This window comes from Mytilus trossulus, chromosome 1, assembly GCF_036588685.1.
Source record: "Mytilus trossulus isolate FHL-02 chromosome 1, PNRI_Mtr1.1.1.hap1, whole genome shotgun sequence".
NCBI lineage: Eukaryota > Metazoa > Mollusca > Bivalvia > Mytilida > Mytilidae > Mytilus > Mytilus trossulus.
In genome coordinates, this window is record NC_086373.1 from 39,127,075 (window position 1) to 39,145,754 (window position 18,680).

The 18,680-nt window shown below is 30.6% G+C and overlaps 2 protein-coding genes across 2 annotated transcripts in view; one reads left to right on the top strand and one right to left on the bottom strand.

The window, feature by feature from the left end:
* Positions 1–480: 480 nt before the first annotated feature.
* On the bottom strand, positions 481–17,527 carry LOC134724043 (regulator of DNA class I crossover intermediates 1-like). The gene is made up of 10 exons (XM_063587429.1): positions 17,401–17,527; positions 13,601–13,739; positions 12,568–12,724; positions 11,351–11,468; positions 8,479–8,562; positions 7,228–7,994; positions 6,590–6,704; positions 4,889–4,958; positions 3,193–3,244; positions 481–550 (listed from the first exon to the last, which is right to left on the bottom strand). Exons 1-9 carry the CDS (start codon positions 17,461–17,463, stop codon positions 3,240–3,242), a joined length of 1,518 nt encoding a protein of 505 aa, XP_063443499.1. The 5' UTR covers positions 17,464–17,527; the 3' UTR covers positions 481–550; positions 3,193–3,239.
* The window catches only part of LOC134724027 (ATP-binding cassette sub-family D member 1-like), a 40,418-nt gene continuing 39,265 nt past the window's right edge, over positions 17,528–18,680 (top strand). The window contains exon 1 of the mRNA XM_063587428.1: positions 17,528–18,577. Within this exon, the coding sequence (XP_063443498.1) occupies positions 17,660–18,577 (918 nt within the window). The 5' untranslated portion in view covers positions 17,528–17,659. The remainder of the gene's footprint in view (positions 18,578–18,680) is intronic.

The following is an 18,680-nucleotide window of genomic DNA, read 5'->3' on the forward strand; positions in this document are numbered from 1 at the left end:
TTTGGCTGCCAATTTATTGCTTGGTTTCAGAGTTCCAGATGAAGATAAATCCACCAAAAAACACTATGGAGACACACAAAAATTTATATAGTTCATTTTTTTTTCATTTACAGTTTGAGATTTATATTCTTTCGAAACGAACATATTGCAATCTCCCAACTTTGAAATTGCCGTTCATCTCTACATATATTTATTTACAGATGATAACTATTAGCATGTACCTCAAAGGACCAAGAAAATTCCATCCATCCTATAAATTCTGAAAACTCTGTCAGAATAGTTAGATTCTCTACATTCAAACATTTTGCTTTTAAAATATTTAACCCAATCATACAATATAGAGATAAAAACTGTTATGGCAATATGGTCTGTATTATTTTAGATAAACTTATTGATACTTTAGTCAGTCTTATCTTTCTGAATAAAGAACTGAACAACTTGTAACTATCCATAAGTTTTAAGATTTACCATCAATCTCCTCTCCATTTATGAGTGCCTCTTCTATGTCAAATACATCCTCTAAACAGTCTTGTTTTTCCAGTTCTGTTAACTAAAATAAAACAAAAATTTTATATTTCACATTTTACAAACATTCCAGTTTGTTCTTAAATTTACATATATATATATATATTCCTAAATTCAAAACATCAAAAGTACTCGTGTATGAAAGCCTAAAAATAATCTATTCACTGCTGTAAGTTTAGAACTTTATGAAGTAATTTTATTATTGCAAAAACAGCAATGAGCAGGATTTTTTTTTTATGTTTGTCAAAAATATATATACAGGATTTCCCAAAATTTGAAAAAAATAAATGCAACAATCAAAAAAAATAGATGCACATAAATGGGCCATTTTATAGCAAACCATAATTATATATTTTTCTCATTGTTGAAGACCTACAGATGCCTATAATGTTTAAATCTACTTCATTCCAACTTTGGCAGATAGCTCAGTTAATAATCCATCTCATTTCCAATCATACCACACATCTTTATTTTCATAATAATTTCTGAATTACCAGTTTTAAAATCCTGTAAATACAAAACCACAAAAAGATACTCAAGAAACTCAAGTTTGGGATAACTTCTGAAATATCAAAATCAATCACAAAAGTGACATAGGGTTTTTCAACTTTTTAATAATCAAAGTCCCCTTTCCCTGGAAGGACAAATCACAGACACTTTAATTTACCTGTTCTAAATATTGTACATAACAATTGGGAATGTGTCCATGTGAATGTGTCGCAAGTGATGCCCCCACTTGCATATAACGTTATAAAGGGACATGATTCAAGATTGGTGAAAGTGATGCTACCCAAATTTTAACTTGATTTGTGTTTTGTGGTAATAAGCATTGTGTATACCATCTATTTGGGTGTATAGACTATAGTGGCAGTGCGCATTTGTGTATAGTACACAACCCCTTTATGGTCCAAGAAATATGAGAAAAAAAATTGTTGTTCGTATAAAACTCATAGACATTTTTAGAAAAGTTACAGATCAAAAATCATCAAACAGATAGTTTTTTAAATGGTTAGATAAGTTTCATTTCATTTCCTTGAGGCAAACTTAAGTTTGAGAAGAGAAACATTGAAAATAAGCAACTTTTACATTTGTAAAAGGGCATAACTCTATAAAGGTAAAAGTGATCCCATCAAAATTCAAAATTAATCTGTGTTTTGTGGTAATAAGCATTGTGTAAATGATTCAAATCATTGGGTTGAGGCAAACTGAAAAGAACAGAAACAGAAAAAAATCAGTTTTTTCCGACGTAGTCGTATAGTTTCAGTTTGGGCACTTTGAACTTAAGGACACTTCACTATGGCAACATACTACGCATGCTCGAACATCCGTTCTGTGATTGGACAAAATGCTGTCATGTTGGGTGATTTGGTTGTGTTTGAAAAAACGTCTCGAAAATTATATCGTGATGGAAAGCAAGTGAAAAACTATAAATATTTGAACTAGATCTTACAAAGATTCATATTTTTATTAGAATTATTGTTTCTCCAATAGCTCTTTGCATCCATGACAGCTGTTTATCGGGACAATTATATAACTATATAATTTTTAATGTAAACTTTGTTGTACGAATGTACATGACTTTTAGAACGCACCTAGGGCATGTGAGATTTCCGCGGGGTTTTGGTGAATGTAAACAGAAAGAAACTACTTATACTACCAACAGTTTCTAGCTTTTTTAACCATGAATTAAGTTTAATGTAAACAGTAGTAAATGCATATTTGTTTCTTTTTATTTGCACTAGATTTTTTGACAAATAAAAATTTTAGGTGTCATCACAATATTCTTATATATTATTGCCTTAATATAACTAGACTTAGTAAAGAATTTCTTGTAGTCACATTCAGATTGACATTTAATTAAAGAGGTCATGAATCATTAAGACATTGTGCTTCTGAAGGTTATCGAAATGATAGTTTTAAAATATACTCAAATTTAAATACGTCGGATATCTTTTTTAAAGATAGTTCTTGTTTCTATTGTTAAAGGAGTATTTTTCTAGAAAGATAAAAGCAATGCCACCAAAATTCCAACTAGATCTGTGTCTGGTGAAAATAGGCATTGAATTCAAGTTTTATAACATTTGGTTATGGCAAACTAAAGCTAGAGAACAGAAACCAATTTTGAAACATACAGACAGATTGACTTACAGATGGTCAAGGGTAAAACTTAATGCCCCCTCCACTATGGCAGAAGCTTAAAAAAATCCATGAAAGCAATCAAATAATATCACAATTTATAAAATAGCATAGGTCACAGAAAGTGCTTTCTGAAAATGTATAAAATAGGGTTACTATAATCTTTGCATAACATATTCCTCATTTGATCTCACAAAGAAATCTAATAGCCTATAGGTCAATTGTCCAAAATTTAACAAACAAGCCATTTCAATAAGGGCTATTCCAGAAAAAAAAATGTATGGGGGGGGGGGGGGGTTTGGGGGGGTTGGAATGCAGTTTTTGTCAGAACCCGCCACCCAGACAATTGTAATTGAGAATTATAGTGCATTACAGTGTGAAAAGTTGTTCTGATAACCATCACCCATGTATTATTAATACAATGCGTGTTCCAACCCCCCCCCCCCCCCCCCCCCCTACATTTTTTTTTCTGGAATAGCCCTAACATAATATTTTCAGGAGTAAAAAAGAATATCAAATTACTGTAAATACCTCTTCCAGCACTTCAGCCATCTGAGAATCTGTACTGCCTTTTCTCTTTATACTAAAATACAATAAGAAAACCAGCTAGAATTATCATACATCTTTTTAATCATATCAAAAAATATTTTTCCAAGAAACTTCAAAAGTTTATGATAAAGAAATACAAGGAAAAGATTTTTGTGGAAATAAGTTATTATGTGCAAAGGTTTATACTTTTTAACACATTCAATTCTTTGAACTTAGCTGTATTATAAAACCTACCTTGGAAATTTTCCCCAAACCTTTTTAGTAGTGTCAGTGAGATGAAATGTTTATCATTCTTGTTGTAGTGCAGCTTTTTATATATACCAAGCCAATACCAAATTTCTTTCTATCCTAGCCCAATTCATTTATATGTCAATGAGACATAATATTACATATAATTAAGTAATTGATGAAGAAATATACAGTTATACACTGATCTTTAAATAGACTCTCTGTTGAAATTGCAATATACAACTAATGAATTTAAAACAAAACAAAAAGATCATGCAAAGTAATTCCTTGTCCTTTTTTGGAAGAATAAAAAACAAAGAAAAGTCAACAATAATATAACTAGAACAAAGAAATACTATAAAAAAAATAGTGGTCTACACTAGTACTGTAGATGTTTAAAATCAGAATCCAATCTAGAGTTATAGGTTTAGTTTTCATAAAAGTATCTGACTAGCAAAATTATCATATAGATATGATATAAATGTATTGCCCTAAACTTTTCTCTATCAATATTAATATAATGGGTTTCTAGATTAGTACCTGAAGCAAACAATAAGCAATTCTTACTTTTCTCCTCCTTTGAATAAGAATAAATTATTAAGATAGTAATTTTTTAAATAAAAAGTTAAAAGGTCGGCATTGCCAACAGTTGATTCCTATAAAACAAAATTATTAGAAGAAAATAAAATGAGTATTGTATAAAATCTATCAACAAAAAAATCAAAAGAGGAAAAGGTCTTATATGGTCTGTCTTGTGTTTCAATAGTTCAAAATAGTATTCTTAGATAGACAAAGTAAACATTTACAATATTCAATTTTGGTAATTTTCAACCCACACATGTATTATATTAGGTAGCTAATTTACTCTATCTCATGAGTCAGTGGGAAACAATTTTTTAAATGTAATCCCTATCGTGCGGAATAATAAAAAAAGAATGATGAATTGAATTTACTCAAAATCTATGTTTTGGCCTTATAACTTATTAATAGACTGTCAGAATAAAAAAATATATCTTGCTTCACTTTTGTTGGTTTTCTAATAACTGTAACTTAGTTATGTATGTGATGTTATAGTTGAGAACTCTTGGCTAACTCGAAATGGCTTAACCTTAGATGTAAAAATTGTTAATGGACAACATCATTATGCTGCAGAGCAAATATTAAATCACAGATGAAGATCAAATGAAAAAGGTTTGCTGAACATCACATGTGCATTGTGTAGAAAACATTTTATGTTTTGATAACCATACAATTAGGGCTAATCCATCAAAATTTATGTGGAAGGTAGGTAGGGATTTTCAAAATATCCCTACAACCAAGAACCATTTTTATATCATTTTGCATAATGGTAATACTCACACTGAAAAAAGACCCATGACAACCCATGACAACCATTCAATAATTAAACCTTCCTTCCTACCCACATACATTTAAATGGAATAGCCCATACCTTCTTCTCCTGGATGGACTGTATCAGATAACTCTGCAGGACTCCTCTTTAAACCTATCTTCATTCCTATCTGAAAAAAAAAAAAAGTTTTGAACTGATTCTTTATTTTTATAACTAACTGTTTACTGATGTCATGAACAGATGATGAATTTGTCTGAATTATTTTCATGAAATAAAAGATGATTTGCAAAGAACATATTTATAAGGAGTGGAGCAACAAATTCAAACTGGTTCTCCACAGTTAAAAAAAGAGGTATTTTTTACATGGATGTTTGTTTTGTTTAAACATCAATGTCAATATAATTGAACAAGTGAGAGGTTTAGTTAGATATAAAACCAGATTTAATCCACCATTTTCAGCTTAAGAAAATGCCTTTACAAAGTCAGGAATATGACATTTGTTATCCATTTGTTTGATGTGTTTGCACTTTTGATTTTACCATTTGATTATATATATACAGTCGACTCTCGTTATCTCGAAGTCAGCCGGACCAGAGAAATATTTCGAGATACACGTAGTTCGACTCAAACGAAAACCGGAAGTTTGACAGAACAAGGGACACAACTCTTGCTTAGCTTGGTAAAGCTAAAATAAATCCGGGTGAATATGGGAAGGGGATCGATATTCTGGTATCATATCGATGTATTTATATGTCATGGTCTTTCATTACTATACTAACATTATTTTTACTTATTCAATTGTTTCAGTTTCATTTTTTTTCAAATGGCTTTTATACGAGAGAGTTATTTCCAATCGATAGTTTCGTTATTCAGGTTGTTTATAGTTGACAAAATGGTTAATTCTCAGATACAAGAGATTTTAGAAAATTTAGATTTCTCTTCATTTTTTTTTATCTCACTCTTTCTTTTCAAAAGAAAACACAACAAGATTAAAGACGCCGAATCAGAAGTTCTTATGTGATCATCAACGGAAGTCATAATCCTTACTTTATACACACCCAAGCTCATTAGTTTAAATCACAATTAATTGTTTTGTAAACATTTTTAATACTTTTTCAAGAACATTAACAATGTATCACTAATTATTTATAAAAATTCTATAAAAGATAATCTCAGGTAAACATTAGTGGAAATAGCATGTCATAAATCAATAAAGTGGTCAGTGACTGGAAATTTAATTACACGTGTATTGTCAGATTAACTCTTCAATCCATTTAAATAATTGCCGGAGGTCATGTTTTGACATATGTGTATTAGTTCGAGATAAATAATGAATTTTGAATGCTTTTGTTAACCTTGGGATCGTAAATTTAGTTCGACTCAACCGAAATTTCGACTCATCCAATTTCGACTCATCAGGAGTCGAAATACATACATTTATATGGAACAAAGTTCAGGACCACGTGAAAACTTCGACTCATCCGAAATTTCGAGTCAACCGAGTTCGAGACAACGAGAGTTAACTGTATATAAAATCGAGAATGGAAATGGGGAATGTGACGAAGAGACAAAAACCCGACCATTGAACAGACAACAGCAGAAGGTCACCAATATATATTTACGGGCTTTGTGTTTTAAATTTTCCTCAGAGTTTGGTATTCTTGTTATTTTACTTTTTGATAGTTTTCAATAACTTTCAAATGTCATAATAGAATTTTTATGATGTTCAAGGTAGTTACAAAATAACTGATTTTTTTTTTCATCTTTCAAAGCAATAATTATTTTAAAAGTTAAAATTACCAAGTTCATATCTAATTTACAATTGACTTTGTTTTCATTTCTATAATCTCCAACTGGGTCTTGTGTAAAATTTGATGCTTCACATGCTGACAAATTTTTCAAATTTTTTGAAGTCCTGAAAAATATAATCGACATCTTAAATAACCAGAAATCAACTACTCTAGGCATGTATGGTTATAGAAACTAGTTTTAGCTTAACAAAAGATCCAAAAAGAAAATAAATAAAATGGATCATAATGATAAATAACATAACGGCAATGGATCTTCAAGCTAAATAAATGTATCTTAATTCTGTTGAGCTAGATTCCTTTAATGTTCAATAGCATTAAATAACATTAAAAAATCTGACTTTGAAATCAAATGTCAATAAAGATATGGCACTCTGTAACTGATAATAAACTTCTTTATAAAAAAAACAGGGTTTCTAGAGGCATAGGAATGTTGTTACAAAATAGGCCTTTTCTGGTTTATTAATATATTTCACAGATTTGAAGAGTTATATCCACAAAAAATATTGGGCATGATTATCTATTTTTTTACTTTTTGAAAGTAGCAAACCAAGAGAAAGTAAACATATTAAAAATTAAATAATATAAATTTATGCACTAGTTCTTACAACTACAAAGAGAGCAAATCACCTAGTCTTTCTGTAAACATTATAACATGCATCAGTATCTTCTTGATCTTGGAAATGATATGGTTTCGAACCTCCAGATTTTGTCATTAACAGTGATGACATACCATGATCACCCGCTATATCTGGTATGTGTAATTGTTTTGTCAACATTCTATCAACATCTAAACCAGCTTCGGTGGACTTTTGAGGTAATGGTGTTGATGTTTGTGGATATAACTGTGGTGTAGATTGTGGAAAAGTAAATTTTCTTCTCTTCAGTGGGGTTTCTATAAAATCAGAGGAACTGAATATTCTGTTATGGATGTCTATTGGTGACTTGTGGTTTAAGGATCTCTGGTGCCTTTCCTGTGTGTTACTTTGTCTCTGTGGAGACTCAGACTCTTGCTGGTACTTCCTCAAAGGAGTTATCTGGAAGTCTTCAGACACAAACATACTTTTCGCCGAAGATTTTTGTGAAGAATTTTTATCAAACTTGTCCAACGCCCTTTTATGTTTACTTCTTGAATAATTTGAAGGTACATGTATTTCTGTTGTTCTGTCACAGAATTTTACATTCAGTCCATTACTTGACCTCTGTGATGATACAGATTTTTCAATCTGAGTGACAGAAAGATCACTAGAAGAGTCTGTGTACAAGTTTTTATTTTTTCTATCTGATACGCTCTGGTGTGGAGTTGTGAGTTTATTATTTTCCGTGTTAAATAATGAATATTTTAAGCTTTTCTTGTCACTCATGTATGGTTCATGAAAACTTTCAAGTCTTGGTGTCTGAAAGTAAGAAAGTAAAAGAAAATATTACATTGCATTAATCTGTCATACTTAAATTCGGTAAGTATGAATTTTATATGAAATATGTTACAACAAAAGTCTAAAATCTAAATAACCTTATCTATATATTCATGAATAGATGTATAATTCCTATAAAGAGTTATGTTCCCTCAAATATACATGTCTTTGTTTATCATGTTTATTATGTATTTTCATTATTTGAAAGAAAAAAAAAAGTTTTGGACTAAAGTGTTGAAGCAGTACATTTGTATAACAGCACTTATTGCCCCATGAAATATATCTGACAAATTCTTCTTAAAGTTGAAAATTTCATTCTTACAACAAATTTAAATATTCAAAATATAATTTCCAAAGAAGAAATAAAAAATTTAAGTAATCTCAATGTGTAAAGAAAATTACTTTTTTATCACTTTTGAAGAAAATCAAGCTTACAATAAACTTTCAAATCCCAATTGCTACAAACCTCAGGTTCTAAATCCTTATGCTGAAATTTCCTAGGAAAACTCATGTCATAATCTGTAAACTGAAATTTCAACTTTGGCTCAGGCTGAAAAAAATAGATCAATACATGTATCAATAAACATGATAAAGCTAATAAATGAGCAACAAATCTAAGTTTAAATAATAAATTAGCATAAAATCTAAATTTAGATAATAAATTATCATCAAATCTAAATTTAAATAACATATAAGCTATTACATGTGCTAGCTTTTTCATATCATTTACATCCAAAATCATACTTAAAATGCATCTTATTTTCTTAAAAAAAATCAGAGATATTTCCTAGTACATGTAATTGCAGAGCAGGGTTAACATCCAACATTAAATTTGACATTCATATTTAGTACCATAACAAGTTATTGTTGTAAGAATATACTAGTTTTGCTTTGTACTTCACCATTTACCAACATACTGAATAAAGTTTCAATTTGTTAGCCTATACAATAACATTTACAGGGAGATATGACACTCTACCTTTATTGTGTATATACATATAGTTCTTACTTGGATAAAATAAATCTTGTTCTTACTTCTAAAGTTAAACATTGCATGTAAAGTATTTTGTTTGAACATAATGAGGATTAATATGAAAATAGAAAGATCTATGTAGAACAACATAGAATGAGACATTTATCCAACAAAGACAAAATGATGGAAGTTTTTAAGCAATTATATGTCACCCCATGGCCTTTGTAAAGATTGTTGCCAATCTTTATTTTAAAAACAATATCTTTGAATTCTGGATATTAAATAATGACTAAACAACTTGTAAAAGTATCAGAGATTATTATTATCAATAATAATAAATACAGGTAAATGAAATACAATATATTAAAACGTTTGAATGTGTTTTTCGTGTATGCGAAATTACCTCTTGGAATCTTTGAAGATCTGTTAAAATTCGTTTCGTTATCAGAAAAGTCCGTTTTTTATAGTCCTTAGCACGCCTTATCCTTGCGTGTACGAATAGAGTTCGTTGCCGGTCAAGATTTATCATGTAAACAACTGTCAGTACGTACATAAATATGAATTAAAAAGAAAGCAAACACAATGGCATAAGTCTCGACACCGATTCAACAGTACAAAGCATGTACATACTAGTAACTTAAGAAATGTAGGATTTATAACAAGCTAGAAAACAAAGATGTTATTCGAACGCCACATGTTGGCGGAATTTCGTAACATTAAATCGGCATCTGTCAAATATGCCGGGAACGACGTTACGTTTACAAAAAGGTACTGCCGTGATATTTAACGTTCACAACAGCCTTCAACAATGAGCAAAACCCATACCACATAGTAAATGAAACCTCCCCATATGACAAAAAAATAGAACAATCAGAATAAGAAATTGAGAAAATCAACTACCTGATTTATATATGAAATAAGAAACGAGATAAAGCTCACCATCTGGAATACCGCACTCTACCAAGTAACGCCAAGAAGGTTTTCAGCATCATAAATTGAGAATGGAAAAATGGGATGTGTCAAAGAGTAAAAAACCTGACCAAAGAGAAGATAACATTTACAGCAGAAGGCCACCTATGGGTCTTCAACACAGCGAGAAAATCCCACACTAAAAGCATGCTGGCCCCTAAATATTCATTTATAAAGTATCAATCAAAGTGATCAATTTGAAGTGTTGCATTCATGTCCAGTGCACGATGATTATTCAATATTGTGGACATCGAGAAAACTACAATGTTAACACGATATTGTTTCAACATGGTTTACATTGTTTAAATCCTTATATACTGTTTACATTTTGACATGGTTAACATCGCGATGTATACAATGTTAAGACTATATTGTGTCAACATCGTTTACATCGTTTGAACTCTTATATATTGTTTACATCGTTGACATCGTTAACATCGTAATGTTTACAATGTTAACACAATGTCGTGTCAACATCGTTTTTACATTGTTTACATCGTTAACATCGTGGTGTATACAATTTTATAAAAAAGGTTTCATGTTAACATTTGTTTAAATTACCATATTAACAATTTTAACAGTATTTTATGTCAATTCAGAGTTATAACATCACATTAGGATTTGTTGTTTAAAAAACTGTCTGCAAACTTTATTTTATAATATTAATGATTTTTTTTTTTTAGAATATTTTCAATATCACAATGTATATGATGTGAACAATGTAAATACAAAGGTATAGACTTGGTACACATTATTCATACGATGTTGACAATGTAAACAATATAAAGAGATCACGATGTATATGATGTTAACGATGTAAACAGAAAGGTATAGACTATATATACAATAAAAACAAGATGTTAAAAGGATATTGTTTACATTGTGATGTATACCATGTGAACGATGTAATCAGAATTGTGTAGACAAGATATACAATATAAACACGATGTTGACACGATATTGTCAACATCATGGTGTATACGATGTTAACAATGTAAACAAAATGGGGTAGACTAGATATACAATATAAACACGATGTTGAAACGATATTGTAAACATTGCGATGTATGCAATGTTAATGATGTAAACAGAATGGGGTAGACTAGATATACAATATAAACATGATGTTGAAACGATATTGTTAACATTGCGATGAATACGATGTTAACAATGAAAACAGAAAGGTTTTCTATATATACAACATAAACACAATGTCGACACAACATTGTTCACATCATGATGTGTACGATGCGAACGATGTAAACACAAAGGTACAGAACATATAGAAAGGATGCAATGGAAACACAAAAACAACACTATAAAGTTGACATTGCAATGTTGACAATATCCACAAAACATTGTGCATTGGACATACTTCAAGTGTTGAATGGATTACCTTTTTAAACTTGTATGGATTTGGACTAGAATATGGCTCAAACTTCACACTAGATTTGCTTGTTTTCATAGAGATCTGATTTTCTGGTTTAACAAATGATGAGAAATCAGTTGCCTCTCTAAAAGTAAAAAATATAATTATTTGTATCAAAAATGATAATTTCCAGACATGTTGTCTGGTTTATTATGATTTTTAAATTATTTTCTATTATAACGTTAAGGGACGAAATCAAAAGTTCAATGAAGGATAAAAAAATTAATTCGTATAGTTTTTTAACTGACCCCCACAACCCCCCCCCCTCTTAACTTAACTTGGGGAAAATTGATTGACCAATAGGGATATATGTAAAATCTATTTTGAATTAACAAAACTTGCAGCAATGTTGACACCCACACCCCAAACTATTTGATTTAAGTTTTTTATCCTACATCAATCTTTTGATGATCAAATTTAAATAAAAGCAAACAATGTGACTTAAATGCTGACATGACTCCCCCTCATTTACAGATTATGCCTGAATGATAAAGTTGTAAAGAGGGAATTCACAAATTTTTGCAGTGTTGACCTATCTGTAGATCTATTATCAAACATCATTTTTGCTCTTTGCATAAAATTATAGGTTTTGCAATAATTGGGTAAAAATCATCATCACTGATTCATGAATTAATAGACTTGACTGACAATTTCTGTAAAGAAATTTGTAGATCTTGTCTTGTAGAGTATTTTTCTGTTTATGGTCTGTTTATGGTTTCTCTATGTACTATATTTGCACCCCCCCCCCCCACACACACACACACAAAAAAATGCAATAAAAAATTAAAATATCATTTAGGAGTAATAACTCCTGTAAGGAGTCAACCAATAATTTTGGCTACGTGTGGTTCAAATTGGCCTAGAAGTTAAGAAACAACAAAGACAAGAGACAATGCTTGCAGAATGATGAAAAAATATCACTTGACACTTGACCCTTTGAATCAAGTGTGCTTAAAAAATGACCATATCATAATAATTTAACTATGGCAAAGATAGATGTTCCAGGTCTATTATTTATAATAATAAAAAAAACCTACCTTATCATTAAGTATGATATTGATAAATATGAGTTTTTTAAAGTCCAAATAAAATCTTTCTAAACATACAGATCTTCAATTTAAAGATGACGATGAACTGCTATATTTTGTCAACTTTATTTCCTTTTAGTTAAATTGTATACATACTTTGTCTCATACTTTGGTTCATTCAAACTGATTTTTGAAACAGACGATGTTGGTGATACAGGTCCAAGATTAATATCTTCTACCATTCGAGAAAATGCTGGCTTGAAAACATCCAAATCAACCTTTTTTACTTGTCTTGCTGGTGTTTCACATACTCCTTTAACAAATCTTTCAACTTTAGTACCTTTTTTATGCTTTATATTTACAAAATGTCTCCACACATTTTTTTGACATAAAATTTGTATTTTTTCACCTGTTTTTGACAAGTCACATGACTTTTGCAAAGATACTACTTAACTTAAAAAGACGAATTTTCTGAAACATTATATTCAAAAGTTTTTTAATTAATTAACTTTCATATGGATCCCAAATTACCTTTGTGTTACCTTTGGTACGAATGCTATATATGATTGAATTTTGATAGTGTTTTTTTTCCCATTTATATAGAAGTTAATGTTAAATTTGGGTGAAATTGAAAGGGTTAATGCCCCTACTTCTTTAGAAATTTGTAATCACTTAATCACTTTTGTTCTTTTGTAATCTTACAATATTGCCTTTTCAAGTGGTCTTATGCTGAAAGTTAATTATATCAAACTACCAATAAAAAATAGCATGAAACATCACACTTAATTATTCCTAATATACTTTGGATAACATTTCTCTTCCTTTTTGTTTTGTTGGTCTTGATTCAAAGTTTTGGGGACCTCAGTGGTCTTTTGGTCAAGTAATTGTACAAGCATTACTGGTGTAATCAGTGTTTTAGCAGTATTTACAATAATTTTAATAATTAAAAGTTCTTACATCGGTACTACACTGATCATTTGGTCCAGTAATTGCATGGCATGATATTTTATTGGACCAAACCATTTATTTATACTGAATATTAATTGCCACATGTCTGATAAACTACAACAAATAAAAAGTATTGTATATGCCTATTGGACATTAATTTTCATCCTCCTGATAAAGTACACTGGCAGAATCTAACCACTGTTACATACCCTAACTACAAAATTTGAAAACTTTTGAGTACCTTTATGGTGTGAATGTGCTACATTAACTGTCTGAAAGGCTCTAAAATCCTGACCAAGTCCATGTTTTCTTATACCAGTTCCTCCTATGCTTCGGTAAACTTGGATTTTATCTGCAAACTTCTTTCTTTCAAAAAATTCCTAAAAAGTAACATTTGAAAATTTCTTAAAATAAGTTCAAAAATAGTCATGAATTAACTAGCATCAAGTTAGACAAGTATAGTAATGATAGTAGAAGAATTGAAAATGGTGCAAATTTGTAAACTTTGAGATCAACATTTTTCATAACGGTAAAAAAAATCACAAGGGGTTATAAACCAATTGCTTTGCTGAGCTTAGCTGGATACGACTGCAGATGTCCAACCCTGAAATGATGGGTCCAAAATGGACACCATGTTCACGCTTGATACAGGTCTGAATTTGGATTGTAATTAAATGTTTGACTAATACTGTAATAGGTTTCTGACACCGAATAACTGTAGTCAAAGAACTTCAAAATGGTTATATGATTTGAATTTAATATTATTTTTTTTTGGCTTTTGTGCAATACACTGCTGTTGCCAATTGACAAGTATGTAATAACTATACCTCTATTCAATCTGATGGTTTTTTTTATCTATTCCCATGCGTTTCACTTCATCAAACGCTTTTGAAAAGTCCATGACAACTACACCAGTTTGTTTACCGTTTACCATATAATAAGTATTTGTTGTGTGAATGTTAGAAGTTGTGTTTCACAGCTAACTTTTTGATCTTAAACCATGTTGCAGTGGGTATAGTAAATTGTGAATGTCTAGATGTTTCATTATGGATGATACAATTATGTGTTGTAATGATTTACTTAGAATACAGGTTAGAGAGATGGGCCTGTAGTTTCCAGGTTAATATTTTGCTCCTTTTTTAATACTGGTGTAACTATGGCCTCTCTCCAGTCGTTTGGTACTATGTCTGTATTTACTGATGAGTTAAACAAGTCAGATATTATTGGTGAGATTTCATGATGAACTTCTTTTAGAAAATGAGGTGATATTGTGTCTGGACCAATTGCTTTATATAGGTTTAATTTTTTTTAGTAATTAAGATGTTCCTTCTGGGGTGACATTTATTTGCTTCATTTCAAATTTATGTGTTGTTGATTTTAAATTGTCAGATCAAAATTTCTTGCTTGGTTTACTATCTTTCAGTTTACTGCTTCAATTATAATGTTTTCTATGTAGTTCAAATATGAAATTGATGTTCTAAGTTTTTGATGTACAAGTGGTGTTTTAAGGATCGATGCTTTTTGATAGTATCTGATTTATCCTCCGCTTAAAACTGCTGCCTTTATTTTCTTATGTATTCTGTCTCTTTTTCTAATTAGTCTATTTATTTCTGGTGTTAGCCAAGGAATATTTTGTTTTTGTTTCATTATTTTAGATGGAATATTTTTGTCTGTTATTTCTTGTATTTTTTTTATATATCAGTAGTGAACTTTTCTTCTTCTTCTGTTGTGTTATTTTTTCGTGTTAGAGAAAAGTATTTATCTTCGAAATTTATACTTCTGTGCATATTTTGTCCCATTCTGCATTTTTGTATTTATACTTATTTTTCTTGGTGTTTTTATTTTTCTTCTAATTGTGATGTTTGTAAATTTAATACAATTTGGTTTAAGTTCTTGTTTAACCCAGTCATATTTAGGAAAGTTGAAGTCTCTAAGTAGCCAGGTGTGTTGGTCTTCTCTGTAATGATCTGCTTAGTTCAGCGACACTTTTGGTGTCGTTTTCTTGTGGTTAATTATAAGCCCCAATGTAGATAGATTTTACTGAAATTAATTACATCTACTTTTGCCCATAGTAGAAAAGAGATCATAGTAGTTCGCAATTTGTGTCTAGTTTGTGTTTATTCCAAGTTTATACCAAACTCAATCAGCAGACATTTTGATCCCAAACATAGCTATATAATATATATTTGTAGACAGCTAATGGGGGTTAAAATATAAAACAAGAGGCTCTCAAGAGCCTGAATCGCTCACCTTGATTTTTTTGGCATTTATCTTTCATTTCAGAGTTTAAGTGTCCAATTTCATCGTAGTTTTTTTGTTTTTGTTTAATGCATATTAATAAGTGTTAGAAAACATGATAAACAAATTGTGTAAAATTGTCCTTTAAGGGCAATAATTCTTTCAAGGTGTCAACTGAAAATTTTGGTCATATGAACTTTAATATTTGTAGATCTTACTTTGCTAAACATATTTGCTGTTGATAGTTTATCTTTATATACTATTCAAGATAATAACCAAAAACTGCAAAATTTCCTTCACATAACCAATTTAGTGGCAGCAACCCAACAATTGGTTATTAGTTTTATTTGAAAATTTCAAAGCTGATAGAACAGTACCTTAAGAACACTTTATCACCATGTTAAATTTGCTCTAACTGCTTTGGTTTTTGAGATATTAGCCAAAAACTGCATTTTACCCCTATGTTCAATTTTTGGCCATGTTTTTTTATGAAATGGAAAATACAATGCAAACTTTATTCTAGATACTCTAGGGATCATTCAGCTTAAGTTTGGTTTGAACTGATATAGTAGCTATTTTCAGAAGAGAAGATGTTTAAAATAGTTTACACCAGACGGACGATGAAGGACGACAATGGATGCCAAGTGATAGTTAAAGCTTTCCTACAGAACGGTGAGCTAAAAACAGCAGTTTTCTTCAATCTTTAATCTTTGTCGTGATGACAGAGTAATCTCTCTTGTAAATTATCTTCTCTTGTAAAATTATTATCCCTAATGTAGTTTCTCATTTGTACTTAGATATTGTAGGTAGCGCTTTAAAAATATTATAGAATCAATGTATGAAGTGAAAAAAAGAAAAATATGGTTAATTAGGTAGTTGAAATGACATGAAAAATTAAAACATAATAAAATTTAAGAGAAATTTGAATCAAATTATCCACTAAAACGGTTTGCTTCCTCTATGTACTCTGCTAATACTAAGTTGAGTGATATTCTCTGCATTTGGCAAATTGATTGTTAATAAATTGTCTAAATCTGTTGGAACATTCAAAAAGGTAGTGTTGTACATTTTCTTTTTGTTTGTAGTGATCACAGGTTTCCCAGTTGATGTGCTGGTTTATTATAAATTGGTATGCATTTAATTTAGAATAACCTGTTTGTAAACTGTTGATTCTGTTGTACATGGTTTTTTTTATGCTCAAGGCTAAATCGTTGAAATTAAGCCAAGATTGTATAAGAACTTTAACAATACACCTTAATTTATCGCTATAAATCCCGGCTGATTGAACTTTCGACACATACAACGATCACTTTTCCATTTTGGTATCAGATATTTTGTTTTATGATGTAAAATTTTTACAGAAAGCTTGTGTGATATCAAGTATTAAATGGCGGCCAAATAGCGATAAGGTGTATTGAACAGCTATGGCCTATGCATGATGGTAAAACAATTAAGACCTTTCAGGGACAGTCTATAATAAATGTCTCTGGACCTAATAGTAATAATAATTTTAAATTTCCTATCTTGATCATCTTTAAAAATTGTTGACTGTTGTGATATTTCAGATTGATATTCTATGACTGGCATCATACAAGGATGTCAATGAAAAGCCTTTGGCTTATTTTAAGCCAAGGACAAGGTAAAAAACTATCATGTTTTAAACATTTATATTGAACAACATAATGTTCATTTGACCTCAGGCTTACAAGTTACAGATAAGTTACACTCTGAGTCCATGAATATACAGCGATGGTTTGTACAAATATGTATTCGTGACAATAATAAAGAAAAAAGATAAATTACACGCTGTAATTTCCTTTCATTTTGCGTTCGTATTCGACTTCTAGAGCCTCCCACCCAGTTCATTTCCAGCAACACCAACAACAGCCTCAACAGGAAAGCAGACGATTACAGCTCTTCTTCGTTGAAAACTAAGAAAAGTACAAAGTTCAAAGTCTCGTATCACATGTGATCTGTCATGGAGGACAAGGGGAACAAAATTTCAGGTTTTGGTTAAATTTTTACGATTGAAGGATTAATCAACGTTTACATTCCAAGAAAGATGTCTAAAATGGTAGGATCGATTACTTCTACAAAAAGCTTACAGGAAAAGATTGCTAAAGGAGCTTTAATAGCTGTTCTACTTGCAATTGGTGCAAAAAAATTGTCTCCAAAAGTCAGAAAAATATTATTTGGCTCAGAGAAGCCAATTTCAAAAAGCAAAGATTTTGTAGACGATGGGATTGGTTCTGGGAATGACAAGAAGGGGAAAGCAAGTTTAAACAAGGAATTTTACAGACAACTTCGTTATCTTCTGAAAATATTGTTCCCAGGGTTAAAAAGCAAAGCTTTTGGCATCCTAACACTTCATACTGCAACTCTAGTTGCAAGAACATTTTTGTCAATTTATGTTTCTATGTTAGATGGAAAAATCGTTAGAACTATTGTTAGACGTGATCTTAGAGCATTTTTACTACAACTGTCTCAGTGGCTTCTTATATCCATCCCTGCAACGTTTATTAACAGTCTCATCAGATATCTAGAGTGTGAACTTGCTTTAGTTCTGAGAACAAGATTAGTGAATCATGCTTATAATCTGTATTTTGACAATCAAACGTATTACAGAGTCAGCAACTTGGACAGTAGACTTGCTAATGTTGATCAGTGTCTAACAGATGATATAACCATGTTCACTCAGTCTTTAGCACACTTATATTCACATTTGACCAAACCATTGCTTGATGTAACATTAATGTCTTTCACATTATACACACTTGCAAGCAGAAGAGGGGCAAGTTCGAAATATCCCTCAATAATAGGAGTAGCGGTTTTATATTTGACAGCCCAAATTCTAAAAGCAATATCACCAAAGTTTGGTAATCTTGTTGCTGAGGAGGCTAGACTCAAAGGTGACCTCAGATTTGTGCATTCAAGAGTAATTGCCAATGCTGAGGAAATTGCATTCTATGGTGGCCACAAGGTAAATTATGAATTAAGAGTTATAATCACTGATATTTGAATATTAAATTGATTATAAATGATAAAAAAGAAGATGTGGTGTGATTGCAATTGAGACAATTCTT